This window comes from Lineus longissimus, chromosome 5, assembly GCF_910592395.1.
Source record: "Lineus longissimus chromosome 5, tnLinLong1.2, whole genome shotgun sequence".
Classification (NCBI taxonomy): domain Eukaryota; kingdom Metazoa; phylum Nemertea; class Pilidiophora; order Heteronemertea; family Lineidae; genus Lineus; species Lineus longissimus.
The window spans coordinates 22,838,075-22,864,358 of record NC_088312.1 but is presented as its reverse complement, the minus strand read 5'-3'; the positions used below and the strand labels follow the sequence as shown (position 1 = coordinate 22,864,358).

General features: G+C 41.7%; 3 protein-coding genes across 3 annotated transcripts; 1 reads left to right on the top strand and 2 right to left on the bottom strand.

Moving 5' to 3' along the window:
- Nucleotides 1-3,048: 3,048 nt before the first annotated feature.
- On the bottom strand, nucleotides 3,049-12,169 carry LOC135488623 (proteoglycan 4-like). The gene is made up of 22 exons (XM_064773267.1): nucleotides 12,136-12,169; nucleotides 11,553-11,657; nucleotides 11,296-11,355; nucleotides 10,954-11,007; nucleotides 10,563-10,691; nucleotides 10,214-10,303; nucleotides 9,856-9,936; nucleotides 9,405-9,482; nucleotides 8,882-8,953; nucleotides 8,331-8,387; nucleotides 8,121-8,210; nucleotides 7,763-7,852; nucleotides 7,397-7,486; nucleotides 7,031-7,120; nucleotides 6,764-6,820; nucleotides 6,564-6,653; nucleotides 6,211-6,300; nucleotides 5,904-5,936; nucleotides 5,345-5,422; nucleotides 4,868-4,973; nucleotides 3,677-4,599; nucleotides 3,049-3,071 (listed from the first exon to the last, which is right to left on the bottom strand). Exons 1-22 carry the CDS (start codon nucleotides 12,167-12,169, stop codon nucleotides 3,049-3,051), a joined length of 2,520 nt encoding a protein of 839 aa, XP_064629337.1.
- Nucleotides 12,170-13,999: 1,830 nt separating this feature from the next.
- LOC135487913 (dual specificity protein kinase TTK-like) lies at nucleotides 14,000-22,360 on the top strand. Its single transcript, XM_064772152.1, has 20 exons — nucleotides 14,000-14,123; nucleotides 14,566-14,706; nucleotides 15,009-15,163; nucleotides 15,306-15,376; nucleotides 15,685-15,791; nucleotides 15,978-16,118; nucleotides 16,328-16,442; nucleotides 16,673-16,855; nucleotides 17,201-17,307; nucleotides 17,521-17,696; nucleotides 17,866-18,117; nucleotides 18,338-18,403; nucleotides 18,690-18,770; nucleotides 19,139-19,293; nucleotides 19,553-19,719; nucleotides 19,826-20,046; nucleotides 20,263-20,439; nucleotides 20,791-20,991; nucleotides 21,163-21,225; nucleotides 21,368-22,360. Exons 2-20 carry the CDS (start codon nucleotides 14,574-14,576, stop codon nucleotides 21,389-21,391), a joined length of 2,595 nt encoding a protein of 864 aa, XP_064628222.1. The 5' UTR covers nucleotides 14,000-14,123; nucleotides 14,566-14,573; the 3' UTR covers nucleotides 21,392-22,360.
- A 164-nt stretch (nucleotides 22,361-22,524) lies between these two features.
- LOC135487951 (ganglioside GM2 activator-like) lies at nucleotides 22,525-25,416 on the bottom strand. The gene is made up of 4 exons (XM_064772259.1): nucleotides 25,284-25,416; nucleotides 24,523-24,727; nucleotides 23,181-23,355; nucleotides 22,525-22,690 (listed from the first exon to the last, which is right to left on the bottom strand). Exons 1-4 carry the CDS (start codon nucleotides 25,360-25,362, stop codon nucleotides 22,607-22,609), a joined length of 543 nt encoding a protein of 180 aa, XP_064628329.1. The 5' UTR covers nucleotides 25,363-25,416; the 3' UTR covers nucleotides 22,525-22,606.
- Between the last annotated feature and the right edge of the window lie 868 nt (nucleotides 25,417-26,284).

Sequence of the window (26,284 nt, the reverse complement as noted above, 5' to 3'; positions counted from 1 at the left end):
CATGATCGCATGCCCAGCCACACAGTCAGGGAAAATCTCACAGAGGGAAGTTACAGACCACACACCACATAGGCCTTGAAGTCACATACCGAAAGCTAATTATTTAATATTTTGACATTATTTGAAATTAAATTATTCTTTAAAATATTTAAATCATTCTTCTTAATTATTATTAAGTTCTCTTTTAATAAAATGCGGACCTTCGAAATCAAGGTGAAAATATATTTTTTTAAAGATATTTCGTCCGACTTTTTAAATTCAATTACATGTACTATACAATTACTACAAATGGCAACCACTATCATTCCAAACTTCATGAAAACATAAACAATTTCTTTTAAATTAGATAAAAAAGTGGCCTTGTTATCTTGGCTTAGTATGTGAAATGTTGGCTTGTATATGGTATGTGGCTGAAGGGAGAGCCTTAAGGGCTCATTTTATCAGGGACTTTTGATATTCATTCAGAACATCACCTGGGATTGATTGACTGTACAATGTATCTGGGAAACTCTCAGTATTCATTATGACAGGGAAACTCAGTGACTCGGTGTTCATTTTGACCAACACCTATAGATTCACTCTATTAGGGAAACTCTCAGTATTCATTATGACAGGGAAACTCAGTGACTCGGTGTTCATTTTGACCAACACCTATAGATTCACTCTATTAGGGAAACTCTCAGTATTCATTATGACAGGGAAACTCAGTGACTCGGTGTTCATTTTGACCAACACCTATAGATTCACTCTATTAGGGAAGCTCTCAGTATTCATGTAGACACTGGGAAACTCAGTGACTCGGTGTTCATTTTGACCAACACCTATAGATTCACTCTATTAGGGAAGCTCTCAGTATTCATGTAGACAGGGAAACTCAGTGACTCGGTGTTCATTTTGACCAACACCTATAGATTCACTCTATTAGGGAAACTCTCAGTGTTCATGCAGACAGGGAAACTCAGTGACTCGGTGTTCATTTTGACCAACACCTATAGATTCACTCTATCAGGGAAGCTCTCAGTATTCATGTAGACAGGGAAACTCAGTGACTCGGTGTTCATTTTGACCAACACCTATAGATTCACTCTATTAGGGAAGCTCTCAGTATTCATGTAGACAGGGAAACTCAGTGACTCGGTGTTCATTTTGACCAACACCTATAGTTTCACTCTATTAGGGAAGCTCTCAGTGTTCATGTAGACAGGGAAACTCAGTGACTCGGTGTTCATTTTGACAACACCTATACATTCACTCTATCAGGGAAGCTCTCAGTATTCATGTAGACAGGGAAACTCAGTGACTCGGTGTTCATTTTGACCAACACCTATAGATTCACTCTATTAGGGAAGCTCTCAGTGTTCATGTAGACAGGGAAACTCAGTGACTCGGTGTTCATTTTGACCAACACCTATAGATTCACTCTATTAGGGAAACTCTCAGTGTTCATGCAGACAGGGAAACTCAGTGACTCAGTGTTCATTTTGACCAACACCTATAGATTCACTCTATTAGGGAAACGCTCAGTGTTCATGTAGACAGGGAAACTCAGTGACTCGGTGTTCATTTTGACCAACACCTATAGATTCACTCTATTAGGGAAGCTCTCAGTGTTCATGTAGACAGGGAAACTCAGTGACTCGGTGTTCATTTTGACCAACACCTATAGATTCACACTATTAGGGAAGCTCTCAGTATTCATGTAGACAGGGAAACTCAGTGACTCGGTGTTCATATTGACCAACACCTATAGATTCACTCTATTAGGGAAGCTCTCAGTGTTCATGTAGACAGGGAAACTCAGTGACTTGGTGTTCATTTTGACCAACACCTATAGATTCACTCTATTAGGGAAGCTCTCAGTGTTCATGCAGACAGGGAAACTCAGTGACTCGGTGTTCATTTTGACCAACACCTATAGATTCACTCTATTATGGAAGCTCTCAGTATTCATGCAGACAGGGAAACTCAGTGACTTGGTGTTCATTTTGACCAACACCTATAGATTCACTCTATCAGGGAAGCTCTCAGTATTCATGCAGACAGGGAAACTCAGTGACTTGGTGTTCATTTTGACCAACACCTATAGATTCACTCTATTAGGGAAACTCTCAGTGTTCATGTAGACAGGGAAACTCAGTGACTCGGTGTTCATATTGACTAACACCTATACATTCACTCTATCAGGGAAGCTCTCAGTATTCATGTAGACAGGGAAACTCAGTGACTTGGTGTTCATTTTGACCAACACCTATAGATTCACTCTATTAGGGAAACTCTCAGTGTTCATGTAGACAGGGAAACTCAGTGACTTGGTGTTCATTTTGACCAACACCTATAGATTCACTCTATCAGGGAAGCTCTCAGTATTCATGTAGACAGGGAAACTCAGTGACTCGGTGTTCATTTTGACCAACACCTATAGATTCACTCTATTAGGGAAACTCTCAGTGTTCATGCAGACAGGGAAACTCAGTGACTCGGTGTTCATTTTGACCAACACCTATAGATTCACTCTATTAGGGAAGCTCTCAGTATTCATGTAGACAGGGAAACTCAGTGACTCGGTGTTCATTTTGACCAACACCTATAGATTCACTCTATTAGGGAAGCTCTCAGTATTCATGTAGACAGGGAAACTCAGTGACTCGGTGTTCATTTTGACCAACACCTATAGATTCACTCTATTAGGGAAGCTCTCAGTATTCATGTAGACAGGGAAACTCAGTGACTCGGTGTTCATTTTGACCAACACCTATAGATTCATTGTATCAGGGAAGCTCGGTATTCATGTAGACAGGGAAAGTTTCAGTATTCATTCAGGCTCTACATGTATATCATTATATCAAGGAAAACTCAGTATTCATTCCGTTTAACACCAAGTCTAAACTGCAAAAGTGTCCTCAGTTAGGACCGTAATAAGTAAGGGTGTGAAATGGAGACCCACCAAAACATTCAAAGTGGCCATCCTGCACTGATTTCTCTTTAAAAATAAAATTATCACTTTCATAATATAACATTTGGCAGACTTTACATGTGGCAGACTTCACACTAGTGTTTTAAATTTTTGATTTCTGAAACAGAGGAAAAGAAAAGAGCATGAGAAAAAGAATTATAAAAAAGAGAAATTTTAAGACAAAAAACTGACTTATCAGGAGGCTTTTGTGAAAATCAACACAAGAATTTATGAAGTCTTGCATGATCAAGCGTCACATCAAGATTTTGTTTGAGAAATATTCAAAAGATCGCACAAAACATATATGTGCCAAAGATTTGATAAAAGGTTTTAAATGAGAGTCAGGTATGTAGTTACAAAAAGTGATTCTTCAAATGATTTCATGCTGCTGAGGGAAATCAAGACAGTACGGCCCTTAAATATCAGTTTAGCTGACAAACACATTTAAGATAATCTAAAAACTAAAATTGTCAAGAAAACTTCACTGTTTTCAGTTGTTCATGGTGACATCAATTAAATGATAGGTAATTAGCATCAAGACATCATGTGTCTTTTGACAAACGAGACGTTACCAAATGCCCACCATAATTATGACAATGTATCAGGCAATATCTGCACTGGGCTTATACATTCAAGTGTTTTAAATATCACCTCATCTATGCCTAGCCGAATCTTTATAATATAACATTAATCTCGCAATACAAGTAGCAGAAAGATAGCTACCAGGTAACTTGCACGCCTCTTCCATCTTCATCATGGACAATTTCGGCCGGGAGCTTTGCAGTGACCAGATGTCCTCTCGCTCATATTCAAAGACTGGGGTTGGACAGAAGCTCTCACGGACACTTCTGCGTAAGTTAACTGGTGCATCCTCATAGCGTGAACCAGGGTAAAAGCAGCGGTACATTTCATTTGCTGTCAACTGCTCATCAAACTGCTCATCAAACTGCTCATCTGATCTTTCCTGTGTTGGGAGTTTCTCGTGGACACTACTGCTGAAGTCTACTTGAGCATCCATGTATTTTGAACCAGGGAAACAGTAGCCATACACGTCATTTTCTGACAACTGCTGATAGAACTCCTCATCTGATACATTCTGTGTCTGGTATTTCTCGTGGACTCTACTGCCGATGTTAACCGGTGCATCCTCGTATCGTAAATCAGGGAAATAGGAGCCATATATGTCATTTTCTGTCATCTGCTGTTGATAAAGCTCCTCATCTAATCTCTTCTCTGCCTGGAATGTCTCCATGAATGGCAACGGTGGAGATGGGACTTTGCTCATTGGCAGTGGTCCACATAGAGGTCCAAGCTTGCCTGCTGGTGACCTTTTCGTGTTTGAGCCCTTCTTTTTACTCAAGCCAGACAGCGATTTATTTTTTAGTTGAGACATAGGCTCCAGTTTGTGAATGTTTTTGAAGCTCTTCTTATTCTTGCCCAACCTCTCGGACGTGGACGGGAAAATATCAGTCGGCCTCAGTCTTGGAATCGGAACAGCTTGACTCGTGCACTCCGTGGCCAAATTCTTTTTTGGTGGAAGTGGCCGATATTCTTGTTCGACTACGAGTTTGCTGATCATGGCATTGAAGGTGTCATTGTCCGAGGATCCATTAGGGCTTGAACTTTCCTCTGATTCTGTAATGGGCCTAAAAATGGAAAATATCATAATCACTGACCGTTTATCCTGGTAGGTCTGCATGCCAAGCAGAATTGTGGAAGATACTTAGATTGCAAGGATCACGGATGAGTACAAAGATGGCAAAGGTTGGATACCTGGGCACCTCCCATAGCTGGCCCATGCAAACTGCACTCTCATCAACTGTTGTTGATAAGTCTGCCTCACATCTCTCTCATCTGTCTCAATGATCATGCTGTGGGGTAGTTTGAATGGATGGAATTATAACCCAAACTTACTGCAGAACTGTCTTTGATCCACCCAGACCCTCTGTGACAAAGTTCTCAAGTCTGGGCCCTTGATCCAGTCCGGGCACCTGATCCAATATGGTGGATAACTTTGGTCCTGAAATTTGAGAGGAAATCACAAAAATTGACAGAAGATGAAAGTTGGGTAACAGTCTGCCGCACTGTCGATGGATCATGGACCAAACCTCGGCATACAACATGCCATTGGACTTGGCACGGATTATGGGCACAGATGTGAAACTGTCCTTTAGATTTTTATATTCACGAGGCGAGTAGAAATGAGAAGTGAGAAGACATGAACTTTGTAGCCTTAACTGTAATTTGGACTAAGGAGGACTCTCTGATCTACACTAAAGTATGACAGAAGATAACTGATTTATGCAGGTCATTCCGTTGGCACAGTATGGACGGAATCACACTTTAGTTGGGCACTGGCCAGGAGGACCCCTTTGATTGTGATTGAAGTACCTTTCATATGCCCAGTCCGGTTCCGACGCTTCTTGGTCATCTCGATGTCCCAATCTGCCAAAGATGAGGGCACTGAACCTGAAGGTGGCAAATGGAGTTTTGGGATGTAAAAGGAATCTATTATTAGTCACACGATGACAGAGGGTTGTTCAAAGAAGTTGTTAGATCCTAGTCATAAAATCAAATGTTCTCAGCCTTGTCACAGCAGAACTTTATGTCGGTGTTTTCAGTATGGTGACTGAAAACTGTCCTTATCATTGTCATGAGAGCTTTTCCAGCAGTGGCTTCATAACTTATAGCACCACAGGAGCCCTCTGAGCTATTGAAACAGCCATCCAACACGCTGAATTCCCGGCACTAGTCATTGGTCACTTAGTCTCACTAGCTCCGACCACTTTTGTAGAGAGACCGACTTCAGAAAAGTGCAACCAAATTTTCTCTGCATGCCATTCAGAGGGTATTTCTCTAGCAAATAGAAGTTTAAGGATCTTCCCTATACCACTGTACGTCTAGGGTTTTTACAGTTATCACAAGAATTAGGCCTTAGTGATGTGCCTACCTGGGGTTGGAGTCGGTGGCCGGGATAGCTCTTCTGAAATGACAATGAAATGCAAAAATCAAGACATTTTTAGGAAAACATCCCTATGGTGGTATAATCTTTTTGGGCGTGCCGTGATACACTGGACATCGTTATTGGGAATCCAATCATTGATCAGGAGAGACACTATGGCTGTTATTGACTGAGATTTGAGGAGTTGGTTGTGAAAATCCTGGATCAGGATTTGGCCAAAATAGCCAATTGAGAATAAGGACACGACCAATTCTATCGGATGTCCGGTCAAAGAAGTTCAAAACAGTTTACCTACCACTGCTTTCTATCTTGTCCTCATCACTTTTTGCCTTCTTTGAAGTCGACCATTTTGCTTCAGAGGGTGGTCTTCGCGTATGCCTCACTTCTGGAAAGATAGTTGTTTCAGAAATCGATTTTACAGAGTTGGGTTCAAAAATGTGACAAGGTACAGAAATTGACAAGAGATGTAATGTGACTTATAGTGTACAAACCATTGTTGCGAAGAGATCTCTTTGGCGAAGATGGAGGATGTGGGATATGTCTTCCCCCTGGAACAAAATCCAAATTAATGAAGGCAGTTCTCAAAACACAACAGGCTGTTTTAATAATGGGATGTTGAGTCAAAGAAGTTTAAAATAGTTTACCTACCACAAGTTTCCATCTTGTCCTTATGAGTTTTCGACTTCACTGAGGATGACCGTTTTCCTTCGGAGGGAGGACTCAGCACATGTCTCGCTTCTGGAATAATGATATAGAAAGATCATTGCATTTCTCGATAATATGGTTCATAAGACTTATGTGAAAAAGGTCAAAAATGCTAATTGTGTTGTAACTTTTAGTGCACTAACCTTTGCTAGGAGGCATTGTTCTTGGCACAGAAGGTGGATGTGGGATATGAATTTCCTCTGGAACAAAAAATTAAAATGTTGTGACACAATGACAGAGGGCAGTTCTAACTTAGCCAAATGTTCTCAAGGCCTGTTACAACAGAGTCTTTGGTATGGTGACTGACAACTGTCCTTATCGCCTAGACAGTTGATGGGTGGTCTGGTTGGATTTCCAACAAATGAATCTAAGCCCAGATATTTCCTTTGCAAACATTTACCAATACCTACCACTGCTTTCCATCTTGTCCTTACAACTTCTGGAATTATCTGGAGGCGACCGTTTTGCTTCAGAGGGAGGCCTTGGTGTATATCTCGCTTCTGAAAAGACAATTACATTATTAGAAACTGGTTTCTATAATAGGCTTTGGCTTAAAATGTGAAAAGGACAAAAATCCCAACTGACAAGAGATGTAATGTGACTTATAGTGTACAAACCATTGTTACGAAGAGATCTCTTTGGCATAGATGGAGGATGTGGGATATGTCTTCCCTCTGGAACAAAAATAAAATGTGGTCATGAATATATTGAGAATAGGGACCAAAATGTTTTTACAATGAAACTCGGATCAAAGAAGTTTAAAATGGTTTACCTACCACTGCTTTCCATCTTGTCCTTACAACTTTTGGACTTATCTGGAGGCGACCGTTTTGCTTCAGAGGGAGGCCTTGGTGTATGTCTCGCTTCTGAAAAGACAATTACATTCTTAGAAACTGGTTTCTATAATAGGCTTTGGCTTAAAATGTGAAAAGGACAAAAATCCCAACTGACAAGAGATGTAATGTGACTTATAGTGTACAAACCATTGTTATGAAGAGATCTCTTTGGCGAAGATGGAGGATGTGGGATATGTCTTCCCTCTAGAACAAAAATAAAATGTGGTCATGAATATATTGAGAATAGGGACCAAAATGTTTTTACAATGAAACTCGGATCAACGAAGTTTAAAATGGTTTACCTACCACTGCTTTCCATCTTGTCCTTACAACTTTTGGACTTATCTGAAGGCGACCGTTTTGCTTCAGAGGGAGGCCTTGGTGTATGTCTCGCTTCTGAAAAGACAATTACATTCTTAGAAACTGGTTTCTATAATAGGCTTTGGCTTAAAATGTGAAAAGGACAAAAATCCCAACTGACAAGAGATGTAATGTGACTTATAGTGTACAAACCATTGTTATGAAGAGATCTCTTTGGCGAAGATGGAGGATGTGGGATATGTCTTCCCTCTGGAACAAAAATAAAATGTGGTCGTGAATAATAGGGACCAAAATGTTTTTACAATGAAACTCGGGTCAAAGAAGTTTAAAATGGTTTACCTACCACTGCTTTCCATCTTGTCCTTACAACTTTTGGACTTATCTGGAGGCGACCGTTTTGCTTCAGAGGGAGGCCTTGGTGTATGTCTCACTTCTGAAAAGATTTAAATTGCATTTTAGAATTCAGTTTATAGACTAATTGGCTTAAAAATGGGAAAAACATACAGAACAGCTGAACTGACAAGAGATGTATTGTGACTTCTCGTGTACTAACCGTTGTTAGGAGGTGATCTCTTTGGCATAGATGTTGGAAGTGGCAAACATCTTTCCTCTGAAACAAAAATAAAATGTAGTCGTGAATACATTGAGAATTGAGAATGTGTATGGAACAATTATGGCATTTTCAGAAATAAGCTGAGAAGGCAAATATCGAGATGAAATTTGTATTCTGAAATTGGGATCTTGAAATTTACAGGTACACAATAACAGCCCGTTATATATTGAAAACCCGCACACCGGATGTTTGTCTGAGTCAACTACAAGAATCACAGACCCTCAGTTCAAGAAATTGTTGCAAATCTGACATGGTGCAATGGAGCTATGTGGCATAGACTAGAGCTGAGCGGGCTCATTATCAGGAGGCCATAGGTTGGACTCTTGGAAGGACCACAACTGTTTTGCCAAGAGCTACACACTTAACCCTTAGTACTTCTTCCTCCTAATGAGCACAAGTAAAAGAGCCCACAAAGTAAGAAACATAGGCAGAAGAGAAGGTGCCAAAAAAGTGCTGTCAATGAAGCTGTATCATGTCGATGTTGCACCAACCTGGTTTTGCAGGAGTTACTCGAGCAGTTGCAACCAGTGGACGACCCATCGTCCGTCCTTTCTCTCGCATGCCTGGAAAACGAAAAATGTTTCCACAAGGTTATTACAGTCAGAAGGCTTATCACTTTCGTAGGCATCATCCTTCCCGAATATGACGCATTATTGTGCATTGTGCCATGACGTCATAGGACCAATATTTTGGGCTATGGTAGCATACTTCATGATGTATCAGACTGTACAATCAGTCCATCATATTGATGGTGAAGTGGTGAATCTAACGGCCTGACTTGAAAATTGATTTCCGACACTTTTCTTATTTCAGGGTGAGCACCAATTTTAATCACATTTTAAGTTTAGAAATCTTGGACTTTTGGTGCACAATGCATTTCCATTACTAAGAATTTGCTGTACAAGCAAAAATTCAAGCAGATCGACTCAAACCATTCAAAATTAACACGACACAGCCTTAAATGATATTCCAGCTTTATTGTGTTGAATTAAAACCTAAAATTCCTTAATTTACCGGTTTCAGAAGGTGTTCTTGGTGACCGGGTCACTGTCGTCTGCTCAGTGTTCGTCGGGTTGGTGGATGTGCTTGGAACTGAAACACACAATCATTTATTGCTTTCAAAGCTAGTGTCACTTCTCTTAACTGGCACTGTAAACTTCTATATTTTTGCCAGCGTTTTTGAATTCAAGTTGATAGGGACAGATTCTCGACCGAGGTCAAACAATTGGGATGGATTTCCTACTGATCGAGGCAAGTCTGTTTGGAACGATGACTCTATGATCAACAGGGGGGGGGGGGACATGCTGTCAAACAGGCTGAGACATTGCACAGTGTTTGACGTTAAGATGGTAACATCACGGATATTCAAACAGAACATGTCTCAAGCTGTTTCGATCACATGTGCCTCAAACAAGCTTTGCTGAAACTGTTGCTACCTTTGCTTTAGAAAAATTAAAAGGCTTACCAATACTCCGAGCCCTTTTGTTGGAGGGACCTGCCTTTGCCTCTTTCCCAGTGTCCTTTGAGCCAGATGGCAGGACTGGTGCTAAAATTGAAAGATTTTATTTTGAAAAAGATGGAAGCGATATTGAAAGATTTGAAAATGATATGATTCTGGTTGCAAAATGACCGACTCCTTACTATAAAAACCTGTGGATCTAATAGATTGGGCATGCCTAACCTTAGACTACCAGGACTCTTCCATTGCACCATGGGAGCATTGGGAGGGTAGATCGTCATCTATAAGTGAACATTTAGGAACCAAAGAATTTCTTTCCGATCAGAATTCACCATCACTGAATGAATTTATTCAGAAGCCTTACCAGTGCCTGTCTCGAGAGGAGCAACTTTTGTTGGACGAAGCTTCCTCCTGGTCTTCCCTCCATCCTTTGACTGAGAGGATGTACTTTGAGCTGAAATGAACAATTGTTGCAAAAGTATAATGTGATTGTTTCTACGACAAGGCCAGCTTGCTGGAGTCATGTCACAATATGTCACTGCAATTATCTTTCAAGTAAAAGTCAAAAAAGTTTTGGGACTGATGATTTTGGTTCATTTTGAGCAGAAAAAAAGGGAAAAAAATATTTGGGCTAAGAAATTCCCATCAAGTGAGAAACATGTGCAGAGCAAACGCTGAAGACGAAATCAGCAAAACTTTCTCTTTATAGCTACCTTGTGACGTGGAAGGCAATTTCTTGGCCACTCCCACTGATGGAGGACTTGGTACTCCCACTGATGGAGGACTTGGTACTCCCACTGATGGAGGACTTGGTGCAACAGAATTTCTTTTAGTACGTTTACCTGGAACAATGTAATAATGGTCAACATGCATGTTTTAGCAACTGGTCACTTATATTTTGGCTGAAACAGCTATGTTGGGACAGGGTCTCTAGGTACTTAAGTTAAGCTGGTATGGACAGCACCTCACCAAACCTTTCATCTTACTGAGAGAGCTAACAAATCGAGGCTGGGGTCGAGCTGATTATGACAGAATCTACTAATGTCAATCAAGCTGCTTGTGAATGTGATAATGAATACAACCTTGTTGAAAATTGGTTCTTACCTTTCTTTACTGCCGTCCTTTTGGGTGTCTTGCTAGTGACTGGCCCACCGGCAGCTGCAATCAAAATTATTCCAAACGTTAGACTAACCTTCCCATAAATTCCTTGTATTCAAAAAGAAAATGTTTCCTGCAAGCAATGGCAGCATGCTCCATGCTGCATCACTTGTACAACTACTATTGATGGTGGGTGTCATTATTATAACAATCTACAGTTGGTGTTAGCTTCTCTATAAATTAACCAGAAGTTGAAAATCACAAGAAATGTTGTTGCTGGCCATGGATCTCACTACATCATCAGGGGTGGTGATCTCTCTGGCGTCTGCCCCCAAATATTTTACCTACCCGAGTCCACTGGACTAATCTTCTTAGTCTTGCCAATCTTGGGGCTTTGCACACTTTCAGCTGAAATTGAAACATTCCAAACATTATATAGACTGATCCTGTTCACTGTTAGTTATAATTATCAATTTTAAACATAGTCAGCAATCTATTGCCTATCGTCAAAACGACTTTGCTCAGATGTTTATGCGTCCTATCTAATGAAATTGGTCAGTTCGCCAAATCAATAAAACATCAATGGAGTTTTCAGTGTATCTTACTGTTGTAGTCAAAATTGCCCTTTGCTGGCATCAGGAAAGGAACAAAGTTCTTACCACTTGTGTGACTTTGTGCAGAATGCCGTCCTTGGGGCCGGACCACATTGTCTGAAATGGTCATCATAACATCATCAGATATACAACTGAAGTCTTGGTAATAAAAACAGAAGTGCCTACTTGACAAGTTGGTTAGGGCAGTATTCAATTCAAGCTTGTCAGTCATTGAGATTGATGTGACACTTCTTTTATCAACATATTTACCAGTATGAAGTCTGGGTCCTGTATCGCCACGAATACTTTTGGATCAGACCTAAAGCATCACTGGTTTGATATGATGGCATGTATTTTCATGGTATTCCTAGTGCAGATCTAAAAGGGAAGCTGACCCCATCCTTGCCCCCCCCCTTAAAAAGTATTTGAAATATTGGAATATGAGTACCAAGTTCTCCTCTTCTGAATCCCCAAGTTGAAGATCTGTCTCTTAATCATGGAATATCTCTAGTATCAGGACGCTGATGCAGGCTGTACAAATCAACCCAATGTCATGCAACTTAAAATATTTAGTTTCAATTCAACTTAGACTTACCTTTTGAGCAACAGACCAGTGATAAGAACCCCATGGTCTCAACTCATGAGAATCACTTTTCCTTACAATGTGAATCTGAAATGTCAAAATGAAGGACATTTAAGTGACTTAGAAGGGACAGGGGGGGGGGGAGGGGAGGGAGGGAGGGAGGGGGAAGGGGGGTTGGAGTCCATTTACTGGACTGCTTACAAAAAACAAGTAGGCCTAGAACCTACCAAATTTCCTTTTCATCAATATTAAGGGATCCCACGGGTGAACTTAGAAGTATGGCCCTTTCAAAGGTCAGGTATTGAAGTGAAATATACCGGCTTTCACATTTGAAAATGCCTATCTTGAATTGGCTTTGGAGAGCTGAGAGATACATTCAAGCCCCATCTCATCTTAGTCAGTAACTCTAACACCACACAGATTAGGATGGGGCTTGATTGTGATAATGTTTAACGAACCTGAGCTGAATGCCTGAAGACACACCATGCTTATTTTAATAAATTTCACAGGGGCGAGGCAGGGTCTAGGAGGGCGCATGTTCATGGGCACCAAGGGGGATTGGATCAATGAATAATGAATAAATACAAAGGCCGGAAAGAGTAAGAAAACTTGAGAAAGACCGAGGGTGATTTTGGGGATGTGACAATGTCCTCATCTCTGTAAGTGGTGGAGTATGTTGAAAACAACCGGTGTCAGGATGTCCTATCTGGGGCTTTCATCGCTAAAGATGCTTATGGAAATGACAACTCACCCTTCACTGAGGACTGGACATCCAATCCAGACTCGATGGAGTCCGATCTGACGGAAGACAGATTTTGCGTTGCGAAGTCCGAGACAGGAAAATCTGACTTCTCGGTCTAAGTCGCTGTCAACCAGCTTCTCAGCTTTGATTTTGACTTTCCTGATATTCTTTTCGATATTTTCTTCCACTATGATTGATTTATGTCAGCTAATTCGGTATTAAACACCAGAAAAATTAGATGAAAAGCGACAACCGCAAAGAATAATCTTCAAGGTTGATCTCAATGTTTACATTTGGGTTCGTCTAAGATGGCAACATTGCTAGGGAGTGCAGGATGTATCCCTCTTCGAAAGAATCTCTAAAAACAGTTGATATCGTGGATAAATGATGCCACATTGTAATCAGTTGACTTTCATTGAAAGCAATTAAGATTACTGTACTTCTAATCAACCACAAGATGACGTTACTCTACAGGAATCACCACCTTGCTCTTCTATGGACCCCTTGCTCTCGAATAGGACCATCCAAAATATCACCAATGACGCAATCAATTGAAGGGCGCGGCCTTTGGGGTGCTATTTTTAGAACAGGCGCCAGAAAAAACGCGTGGTCGGTTTCACCGGAATTACATCTTTCATCGTAATTACAAATTATAATGATGTAGGAATATATCCAGTGCTTAGCAAATGCTTCAACGTTAAACCCGGGACCCAAACACGTGTTCGGTGATCTCCAGTTTGTTTGTTCAAATTCCGCGCGCAAATAATATTTTGTCACAATTTCGGCACAGTGCGAGTTTGGGCATGGAGGTATTAATACCTCCATGGTTTGGGTTATAATCAGCTTTATTACTCTTGTCGTCTGCCGCAAACCATGTAGCCTTGCGCAAATAGTGCAATCAAAGTTGTTTTTTAGGCATAATATTGCGCTCAAATTTGTAAATTGTTTGGATTTAAGATATTAGTTTTTAAATATTGTAACGTTTTTATTAGAGGGAAAATGTGATATTTTGACTTGAAAAAGTTTTATAAGTTTCTTGTCATAGTGATTAAATATTTGGGGCGAGCTAAAATGTGGCAAGCTGGGAAAGCGAGGCTGCCGCTTCAAGGCTAACGGAATCGCGGCGCGAGAAATTGAACACCTTACTTTTGAATCAAACATTGAAATATAGGTTGTTTTAATCGAAAATGATTCTTTAATGTGTTGGATGCAAAGAATTTTATATAAAGATTCATATCACGTCGTAAATTCAACATAGGTATGCGCTGATTGGTTTCATTAAGCGTTTTGTTTTTTCACCCACCATCCGATAATTCGCATGATAATTTGCCTGTACATTGTCTTGTATCTTGACCAGCTGAGTTCATTTATTTTCGGACATGTCATTGCTGATGTAGATTGTGCATCCAAAGCATATTGGTTGGGTGCTTAGGGCATCATGCAACGAAACAAAGTTGGGCCTCACTAGGAATTCATGTGACCAGCCCGAATTCACTGCACCGAATAGCGAATTGTCAAGTTGCTCCCAAAGTTGATAGGCCTACTTGCGACTTGGCATCATTGGCCACCGACTGGATTGTTTCTGAATTCAACAATGTCAACTCAGTGTTTTGTTTGTTAATGTTGAGTCCAGCAGTTTTTGGTAGAAGAAGCCATATGCCATATTCATCATCATGCCGATGGTACAATTTCATTTACAGAGATCACAATGACAAGTCTTAGGAACCTGTCGAAGAAGCTGAATCAGCATCGCCCATCGGTGACGAAGGAAGGTCAGGGTGATGATACCGCAAATATAACAGGAGGCACTACAGGCAATCCTGTTACTGCCAACACATCGGGTAAAATGGGAAAATAATAACCCCTCTTGCTACCAAACTCATTGATCAGCGAGCATACCAAAACCTTTCCCAAGAGACTCGCCATTGCACAACCACCCTAATTAAATTTTAATCCTTGCTGCAGATGATTTCAGCCAATGTGTGTTGTGCCCGACTTGTGGTGTTAATCCTGTCCCATGCTTTAAATTGGCGTGAGCGTTGTAAATTTTATCGTTCCTTCCTATTCATTTCAATTTGAAAGAAAAAGTCACTGATTCCTCTGCTGTTCATTTGCAACTGTAAAGTTATTTTTATCTTGACAGAATTGGAATTGTGGGCGAACAAGATTCGTAACGATGGGAATAGACCTGGTGATTGGTTGGAATACATCAAGCACATGCATTGTGTTGCAGATTGTATGTCAGACAAGGAACGAAAATATAACATGTTGTCAGGGTTATATAACAAGGCTCTTGAGGTACATATTCCCATGAACCCCTTTCCTAATTTAAATCCTCTTTTGACATGTTGGACTGGTCTACATTGTATTCACCTGTCACTTGTCACGAGCATCTTTGACTTAGAATTGAAAACATGTCATCTGACATTTTCTGTTGCAGTCCATTCCTGAAGAATTTGTGAAAGAAGAGCCTTATGCGAAGATTCTTGTTCAGTTTGCAAAATTAAGAAGGTAAAATTTCTCATTCTTGTTAAGTTCTCGACTTGACCCATTGCATTTGCACCCAGTCAGATGGTAAAGGGGCCATTGATACTTGTGAAGGACAGATGTGTACTATCAGTTGGTGTTTATAGGGTGCCATATTGCCTCGATATATTATCTGTTTTAATCAAAGAGTTAAAACTATTGTATTTTGACTCCAAATTTAGCAAAATCAATGTAGGAGGGCGTGCTGTAGAAACAAAATTATGGGGCAATGGCCCAGAAAGGCAGGTACAAGACCGAGCACAACATGAACCATTTCAATCATCTTTTTCCAGTGGATGTGACAAAAGTAGTTCCGAAGTGCTGTTCAAGAAAGCCACCACCCTGTGCAGGCATCTCTCATTTGTCCATATTGCCGCTGCTGAATTCTATGTTGCCCAAGGTAAATATGAAAAAGTCAAGGCCTCATGCCTTTAGCTCTTCATCATGGACATTATGAGCCAAGCTCTTCTGATTCTCAGTGGATGAACAATCACTGGAATCTCATCTGGATCATCCAGATATCCCTGCTCAAAGGGATTATTAATCAGTTTCCGCATGAATTGTTCATTGTCATCATTATTTCTAGGCGATTCCCACAAGGCTAAGCGTGTGTTAGAGAAGGCTCTGCACGTCTATCACCCCAGACCGATCGAACACGTACGCAAGGCTTTGACGGATATGGTTGGTTCAAAGATGAGAAGTAACGAACAACACGACAGTATATCAGGTTTGTTGGCCAGTTTTCTGGTCTCATGGATGAGAATCCTCAAGATTTCTGGATGTCTTTAATCTTGATCCCAATTTGCAGACTAAAAGAGCAACCAGTCGTTCATTTTTTTGGTGCAAGGATACTCGACACATATCATCAGGAGTCACCCTCCATTGTCGTCCTTCCAATTGAGAATTGTTTCATTTTTTGCCATCCTCCCTCTGCAGGCCATACTGGTAACACTTCCCAGGTGTTCAGAGATGATACAGGGGGGTGCTCCACTTCATTTACAAACCCATTCAACCAAGGAACGGACAAGGAAAACCTTCTGCCACCCAGGAGGTTAGTTGCTGTTGAAATCTGTCATTCAGTTCAGTTAAAAACTGGATTTCTTTGAAGTTTTGTTTTTGCAGCCAACCAGGATTTTCAAGTTTGAGCATGACGACTTCAAAATACAGAAAAATCAACTAAGTTCAACAGAATATACGAGGTTGTCTGTTATGGGACTAATTCGTCCTGATTGATCATGAAATGAGAATAGTCAACAGTGACCTGGTCATGATTCTTTTCAGGGACTCCCGCACCAGCAGTAGCGATGAGGCCGACACCTTTCCCATAAACAAGACTATCGACCTGTCAAAACCGGATGAAAAAACTGGTCCCAGAACATTACGGTCATATCACAGCACCCCCGACTGCAAGAGCGCTGGGGCACTGAGTGTCGAGAAGCCCTCTCTTTCAACGCGTAAACGAGTGTAAGTTCCTTCTTTGGCAACAGACTTAAAACATCCAACCATTTTTACTTCTTCAGAGTTAGAATAGCCAAGAAATTGCATCGCAGCGAATCTAGTTTCAAAATTTGCTCGGTGATGACCCCGATACTCCCACTTGAAATGCAGCTTAGGTGCTTTTTGGGGTACTTACACCAGACCAAATCCTGTCTGGTTAGATCCTTACCAAGAACCCTGGTGGTGGTGTCCATTACTAGTTTCTCATCTTTTTCACTTTGATGTGGTCTTTGCCTTGGCGTGAGCACTTTGAAAAGGAATTGCACAATAAACTTTTCCCAACACAATGATATCCAGTTATGAATATTTCAGTATGGGTCGAGCAATGCGAGTCCTGGCTAATCAGCTCCCACAGGTGGCAGAAGATGATGACAGCAGTGGTGATGAAGGCATCAAGGGTATCAAACCCTTTACAATGGGTAAGGCCAAGTAGGTCCTAGCCAGGGACAACGTACGTTCGTACCTTTGCCTTTAGACAGGATTTATCTTTCTATGACACTACTACTAGCAAAATCAGTTGAACAGCACGGCACTGGCAAAGTTATTTTGTGTATGACAAAGAATTAAGCTCCCAGTCTTTACAAACAAACCCAAACTGAACTCTGGGGATAATTTGGATTCATGCATTTCAGATTCTCCACCAGCAACTGCTGATGCTGATACTGGGTACCCGTCGAGCGCATCAGAGGCTGGGAAAAGGAATCCCCCGAGTGACTTTAAACAGCCAAGGAGCGTCACGAATTACGGCATCTATGCTGGTCAGAGGAAACACTCTGTCATGGATGTAGATGAGCCTGATCATGAAAAGGTAATGACCTTGACCCTAAGTTTTGACCATGACCTATTCCAGAAAAAATGTGCTGCTTTATAGAACCACGTGACTAAATGATACTAGTTTTCAAATCACTGATGGTCCTTTTACATGTTTGTATGAAAGTTGAAGTTATGTCTGTGAATGTATTGTTTTGTTATTCTAGGAGAACCATGCACAAATTCCATTCAAGAAAGAAACGAAAGCCTTCCCCTTAGAGACCCAGCCGTCAAATATGGACCGCAAGTTTTCTCTGATGGACGTGGATCATGATACGGGACCAATCGCTGACTTACCAATGCCCCAACCAGTGAAACCTGAACGCCAGATGAGGACTGAGCCGATGTCATTGTCAAGGAATTTAGGGGTTCCTCTGGCAACCCCTGGTGGACCAGGCCCTCAGGATCCACAGTGTCAGGTAAGAAACCAATTACTACTTCATCGTGTACTCTTAACGGTTGGTGGTAAAGCGCTGCTCTCTTTTGTTGCTCTCTTTTGCCATGGTTATTGAAGGTGCCTGCAGCAAGAATCGGTGATTGCTGTAACCCGGGATTGATATCAGACCTTAGGTAAAATGAATAAGTTCGACCTGGCGGTTTTCGGTGCCCTGTACTCTTCATTTTTTCTTGGTTTTCCAGCTCTCCACCCCTCGGCATCAGGCCATGATACCAGGGGCGATGCCGTACGTGGGTACACCAATCATGGTAGGTGGCAAGTTGTTTACCTTCATGAAAACCATTTCTGCCTCAATGAACCTGTCTAGTCGCTGATATTTTGTCTGGCTGCAAAAAAGGAGGGAAAAGGATTTTCCTGGTTGCTGCAAAAACCTCTGTTTCTTTGAAATAAACCGAAGATATCTCGTAGTTTGTGAGCAAAAATGAACAGGTGCAAATATTTGGTGGTTTACAATATTGGAGAACCCTGAATGGTTTCACCCTCCTTCAGTGAAGCATGTCGATTTCAATTCAATCCCCTCTTCTTTTGTTGCAGCAAAATCCAAATGACGTCGTTGTAGTAAACAGCAAACCTTACACAATCCTTAAAGTCATTGGAACAGGAGGTTCCAGCAAGGTCAGTGTGAGCGTAGGCAATCTTATCAACCTACCTTGTAGTAAGATCCAGACTGTCTCTACTTACTTAATGCTAATTTGAAAGCCATTGATAGAATAAGCATTACCATTTTGTCGATGACTTCCACATTTTGAGTGTTTTAGACCATTTGAGACCATTATGTAGTTAAGGATACCCACCACATTTTGAGTGTTTTAGACCATTGGGACCATTTTGTAGTTAAGGATACCCACCACATTTTGAGTGTTTTAGACCATTGGGACCATTTTGTAGTTAAGGATACCCACCACATTTTGAGTGTTTTAGACCATTTGAGACCATTTTGTAGTTAAGGATACCCACCAATGGTGTTGTTTCCTACCATCTAGGTCTATGAAGTGTACGAGAACAGCAAGAGACTATGCGCCATTAAGAGAGTCGACCTGAATGATGCTGATGAGTTTACCGTTCAGTCGTATAAGAATGAGATTAACCTGTTGAAACGTCTCCAGTACAGCGATAAGGTGATCAAGATGTATGACTAGTAAGTCCTTTTTATCCTGCAGAACGTGGTTGTTTGATTGGTAAACTTTTTCTTGATTGGTTGTGGTTTTCAAATCCTTTCCGAATTACTTCAACACTGATATCCCCCTATAGGCCTGGTGTACAACTTGCTAGTTGACAAGTTTATTCTGCAGAATGTTGTGGTATAGTTGAAAGATTGGCGGCACGGTGCCCGCAGCATTGTTTCTATCTTTCAGTCCAATTTTACTTGCAATCAATATGTTCTTGTCCCACTTCAGTGAATTTATTGAAGAAACCAACATCCTGCACGTGGTAATGGAAAGAGGCGACACTGACCTGGCCAACTTCTTCAAAAATAAATCAAAACACGGAGGCATATCACCTCAGATGGTGATGTTTTATTGGGCAGAGATGCTGAAGGCTGTCCAGGTTCTTCATAAGGAAGGTGAGCTTCATGTTTTGTCTTATCTGTGAAAAAGAAACAGACACGAAAATGTAATTTTTCCTTAAAGTGATTCATTGATGTTTAACAAAGTCACTTTATCTTCCAGGGATTGTTCATTCTGATCTGAAACCCGCCAACTTCCTCCTGGTCACTGGAAACGTCAAACTGATCGACTTTGGTATCGCCAACGCCATCCAGCAGGACAAGACGAGTGTTACCCGGGAGTCACAGATTGGGACTCTGAACTACATGAGTCCCGAAGCCATCAGTCAAGCCGATTGTGGCCCTGTGTATGATAGCGAGGGTCGTCTCAAACCCAAATTTAAGGTAAGTCTCCCCGCTGGCTTCTTCTTCTTAGCATTTGCCAAGTGATTCAGACATGGGCCAAGGCTTGGGCAGGTGACTGATATTCTTAATCAAGGACAACATCTGTCAGTCTCAAGGTCGCCTTAGTAGAGAGGTTCTACTGTACATGGCCTCGACACAACTTGCCCAAGTTACAGGCAACCTTTAACCTAATGTCCCAAACTCTTGTTGTTTCAGCTGGGTGTAAAGAGTGATGTGTGGTCCCTCGGTTGTATCCTGTACTACATGGTCTACCAGAAGGCCCCATTCCACCACATCCGACATAACCTGGCCAAGTTACAGGCAATCATCAACCCAAATGTACCAATACCCTTCCCAGAGATCAAGGATAAGAACCTAATGCATGTCCTACAAGTAAGTCACTTTGACAAGTTCTCTTAGAAAACTTATCTGCACTGGTATACAGGTGGTCGTCTCCAGGGAGTGTTTCTCCTCCGAGGCCGGATGATCATTTTACAGGTAGTGACTCTGTCTTCTGCCAGAGGTAGAGTCAAGCACAACTACCGGTACTTGTGTTTCTCACATTGTGTGACCCTTGCTTGCCCAACCACAGACACCACCTACAAGGGCTTTGGTTTCGCGTCTCATTCAAAGGATTAAGTGTCTTGCTCTAGGACACAATGCCGAGCAGCGGGGACCCTTCCAAGGGTCGCATCCACAACCTCCTGATTACAAGCCCAAATTCATCAGTTTGTTTCATTGCAGCACTGCCTGAGGAGAAACCCGAAGGAACGGCTCGGCATAGACGAGCTGCTGCTTCATCCGTTTCTGAAGCAGGATGTCCGGTCGCCACCGGCACAGGAGATGAAGAGTCCTCCAGATGGTGAAGCCATGTACAGACTTGTCAATCAACTGGTCATGCAGCTGGGGGTAGACTCACCAAATAGTGCGCAGAATCTCTCAAAGGTGAGTCCGTTCAAATCAACTGTTCTGTTGCACGGAGATTACCTGTGTGGATATAAGTGCAATCTAGGTCTTCCCAATTTTCAATCTCGTCTTTCGTAGGATGAATTTCACTGCGTTCATTAAATCTGTCTCTCTTTTTCTTTTAAAGAATTTGTCTTTCTTTTTCTGCAGAACCTGATACAGCAGTTCAAGTCTGGCCAAGCCCTGGACCTAGGATCTTTGAACCAAAAACAGGTAAATGTTTATCAGTCTCTTCAAAGTCCTAGTCAATAACAGGAGTGACAAGCTGGCTGAAGAAATTGACACTGAACTGGAAGTTAGACAACGACAATATATTGTATGTATTTTACAGCATGATTATGATTTTTCTTTTCAGGATGGTCATTCCTTCCCGGGTTAATACAAGAGCCAAGGACGTGTGTGTCTGAAGATCACCAAGTTGATTACAAGGATGAAATCCAACTCGAGCTCTCACAGGTGTTTCATGTGGCAGAGCTGAACGTCAATCACAAGGAGCACAGACGATGATAGTGTGTATTGCCTGGTGACTTTGACTATGGATACTTCGCTAATCAGGATGTGACGCTTCCAGTTTTGGAGGATTCCTGATTTTTGCTCCTCCTGGAAAGGGTTTAATTTAACAGAAGACATTGAAATATTTAACCTCAGTTGTCTGTATAGTACTTTGTAGACCAACAATAAACATTTTAGAGCAATGTTTTTGCAAGTGAGGGCAGTAAAGATCACAGTTTCATCTGGAATGTTTTTCAATTTTTTGTTCCGAGCATCGTCACCTGGTTTATATTTCTCAAAGTCATTCCTCTGTGTACATGTATATCTGACCTGAAGACACTGTGTGATGAGGACAGCTCAACACGAGGCTGGGGAGAGTATATAATAATATAACACTGAGAGACTTTGGTGTTGAGGGATACACGAAGATGGGTCACAAGTCTTGATCTAGATTTCTGTTTACCATTGCATCTTGTAAATAATGTGATTCAAAGATTTGATCATGTGACAGTTGTTAAAGAAAATAGCAGTTTGTGGCCATATTTAACGGCCTGACTTAAAGTATGTACACATCCGGTGGGGTTGAGACAGGAAGGTCATTTGCGCCTGTACATTTTTATAATTTCTTGATTGTGGAAGATTCTGAAAATGTGCATAAAGTAAATAGATGCTAGAAATCATCCCCCATCCCGATTGCAATATGTATAGAATGTAAATATGTGTATTTATTTGCATAATTTTGTTTCAAGTGTAAATACATGTACATAACTATGATTATTCTCGATTTTCTGTGGAAATGGCCCCTGTCGCTTCAGTCTAGTTATTTCCTACATGTACTTCAATAAAAAATACCCTTCACGTCAACTAGGTACATTCTTTCACTTCTTTATTCTCATATAGGACCGAGGAGTTCCTTGTCTCGTTCCTCGGCAGACTACACTGTGTATGTTTTACTGGAGGGGCAAATGATAGTGTCTGGCTATGGTGTTGGCCATAAAATGACAATTAACAAAAACAATTAAAAAAACACTTGTTTTTTTCGACGAATGACATCATTCACAATTGGACGATTCATGTAAAGCAGATGGCAGTAATGCAATGACTAAGCACCCAGAGAGACTTTGGCTTCAAAGCATGAGACAAGTGCACCTCCTTCATACATCTTAGCTGTCACTTTGTAGTCACCCTGGAAAAGAAAGGTCGGATTTAAAATATGTCTGAATGATGCAATTAACTTGTCTGAAGTATCAACACATGACAAATGGAGAATTTGGACTGTGAGTGGTGTAGTGGAATCCTCGGCTCCTGTCGCCTCTGAGGTCCCGGGTTCGATTCTGGGTTGGCCCTGGCACCCTTATGTGACAGAGAAGACAACTGTTCGACAGCGTAGGTTTCCTCCTACTTGCATTACAATCGCCCAGTATTATTTATAGAGCTTATAATGCCCTAGTTGACACTAGGCTTCAGATTTAGTCAGATCTGAAAATGGAGCACATAATGGTAATGATTGTCATCTCCATGAGAGAGAGAGAGACTGTCACAATCTAGAGACATCCACAACCAAGGAAGAGAGACATCGCAAAATATTCTAGAATGAAAATCGCACAAAGGATTTTGGCTTCTTCAGACAGGCTCTTGACTCTGTCATGGAACAATATGGTAGGCTTTTGACTTACACTTGCGAAGTATCCAAGGCCTGTTGGGATTTTAGGTAGGACGATGTCCGCCATTTCGAATCTGACGTGGCTGGGCTTGAAGGGGCAGGTGCAACCAATGTCCAGTTGCTGCATCTCCGCGGGGCATCCCTTTTCTCTCAATGGCTCCATGAGCACACAGATGTCATCATAAGTACTGCAAGGAAAACGATATGAGCTCAGCACCCTGCAAACCATCAAGTTTTAAATTGCTGGGACCTGAATTGCATGCAACAATAAACACTTGTTAGTCATCCCACATTGATTTTCAAGTGAGCCTGATCGCTGAAGCTTTGTTCTATGGGATATAGGTACTGTTCTGAAACAAAACTTGCAGTCAAATTGAACTTTTCCTTTGGTATGTTTAGGGAACAACTCTGAAACAACCTTCTCAATTGAATTGGATGCTTGAGGAGACCTACCATAGATATTAATCTCCATAATAGATTTACAGTAGATCCTCTCTATTATTAAGGACACTACATCACTCTTTACCTAGGGACTTGGCGAGAGTGCAAAAATATAATGAAAATATTATATATCAACGTTTGGCATAAGGAGCCTCATGGCCTAGTGGTTTACACTGCTGGCCACCACACAATAGGGCCCGGGTTCGATCCCGGGAAGAACCCATGATCGTATGTCTGGATGAACCGGCGTGGCTTTCAAGGAACTAAAATTCCTGGCTCTTCACAGTCCTTCGAATGAGACTCAAAACCGAGGTTCCTTGTACCTGGTGTCTATGCCAGGGCAAGCTAAGACCCCACCAAGTGAGAAACATGAGTAGCTTGCGTGGACTCTATCTCTCTCGCCAAAGTCGGACCACTAGGCCAATAAACCCAATTGGCGCCTAACCGTAGTGGCACGCAGGATACGCTCATCCCGCCTTGGAGGAGGATTACTCCTAGGAGAATGACCCCTCCAAGTGCAGAGCGAACGCTGAAGAAGAAGCAGAAGAAGAACGTTTGGCATAATGACATACACGTCACATGCTGGCTGGACACGTTGTCCACAAGCTGTCACCGGATCATTCTATACACTTCTAGGCACCATGTTGCAAACTTTGACTGTGGATAGAAGAGAATTACCTTGCAGCTTTTGTTCTGTGGGGCTATCAGAACAGGCATGTCTTTTATTTAGTAATGGCTAATTGTGTTGGCGTGGCAGAATGAAAAAGCTGTCATGAATCATGTGAGTTTTATGATTTTAAACAAAACACATTTTAAATGCAAACCCGGTTGAGGTTGTCCTTAATAGAGAGGTGTCCGCTAAGGGAGGTTCCGCTATATATGATCAATCGAGGGATTGCTGCCGATTAACTTACCAGGAGCCCACCTTGACGCCAGAGATAGTCATGCAGGGGGCGGGCACCCACCCGAACCACCAGCCCTGGCGCATGTCCACATCAACCTTGATAGGCCCTTTGACGGCCTTGGTTAGGTCAGCATCGATCAACACCTTCAGTGATCCAGGGAATTTGATTGGCATGGGCTGGATGTCGATTTCATTTATCCTGATACCGTCCCCTCCTGGAAAAAAGTGTCTAATTGAAGACGCTCATTCAATATAGACTTCTATGCAATCCATTTTGTCATCCAGATTGTCTTTGGCAGGACGAGGTCGGTCCACTGCGTCCGGAGTGTAATTATAAGAAAAAACTTTTCTCTAGCCATGTTGGTTTTCCCGCGCAAATGAGATTGTTATCTCCAAGGACAAAGGGCGTGTCTGCAGGAAAAAATGGCGCTATTTTACCAGGTGATGTCCCACACTCCAGGAACAAAAACTGCTGCACCCAAATATTTAGGACTGCTATTATCTTCTCCTCTGGGTCCTATCTTGTTGGTCACAATACCTTTGGTCATTCAGGGGTTTGTAAGCAACGGTAGGAAACCTGTAGCGGCTTAGCAAGCAGGGGAAGAGACGGGTAAATGACCAAAAAATGTGTTCTGGACCGTGATTTAGCAGAAAAATATTAAGAAGTGTCATTATGGCCCCCTGAGAGCGTTTTGCCGCCCCAAGACAGCTACGCCGCTGATCCGATGTCTTAGATAATCTGATAACATCTCGGACTAGGAGTTTACTTACCACAGTTCGTTAGCTCCAACTTATTGTAGGCGGCCGTGGAAAATGCAAATAGCGCAGACAAGATCAAAAATCGAAACATGATGATACACGGCAGGTCCTTGTTAAGTGATGCTCAAACCAAAGTGCTGAAGCCTTTAAATGGATTCTGCGAGAAACACCAGATGGGACAGGAAAGAGTGATGGGCAAGGTCTCTCTCTCGCTGTTTACACAGCATATCTGGTTTATATAATCATTGCGTGCATGGTCTGTTATCCCATCATGTCACTATCTCCTCACTATAATTCTGGTAATAAAGCACATACTTCTGAAAACCAAATCAAGCTGCTCTCAAATCTCCTCCGATAACAGTAAAGTCAATTTGTTCCTAGTAAAAGCAATCCAGATGACTTGGGATTGGATTATTCAATATGATGAAGGCCTAAATGTCTCTTATTTCAGGTATTTACAAATGAATTGACAACTTTAGTCCTCCAAGTTACTCCATGCAAGTGATCCCTCATCTTGAGACATAGATTTCTTTCCTGAAGGATATATAACCGGGCATGTTAATCAGAAGGAACATAGCACCATACAAACTCCCTCCTTCTCCGTACAGATCTCCTTCCGCCTTCTCTTGAGAACAAGGACAGGCCATACTGCTCTACACAACCAAGGATGTGTGCACATCATCAGATATATATAGGCCTACAGTAGAACCTCTCCATTATGGACATCCAGTGGACAGAGAAATGCTGTCATTAATTGAGAAGTGTCCTGATTGGAGAGGTAATTGAATGGAACCAGAGCTATTTTCCTTAATGGAGAGGGAGTCGTTACTAATTTATTTCTCGCCAGTGTTCGCCATCAGTCCGCCATTCCCATTGACCTCGTGTGGATGCCTGAAGAGGGAGGGCGGGAGTGGGGAGCGACGGCGAATTTTTTTCCCTGAACCTTTGGGGCACTATAGTGTACATTTGTACAGGGACTTTAAGCCAATCAGATTTCGACAAATACATGACGT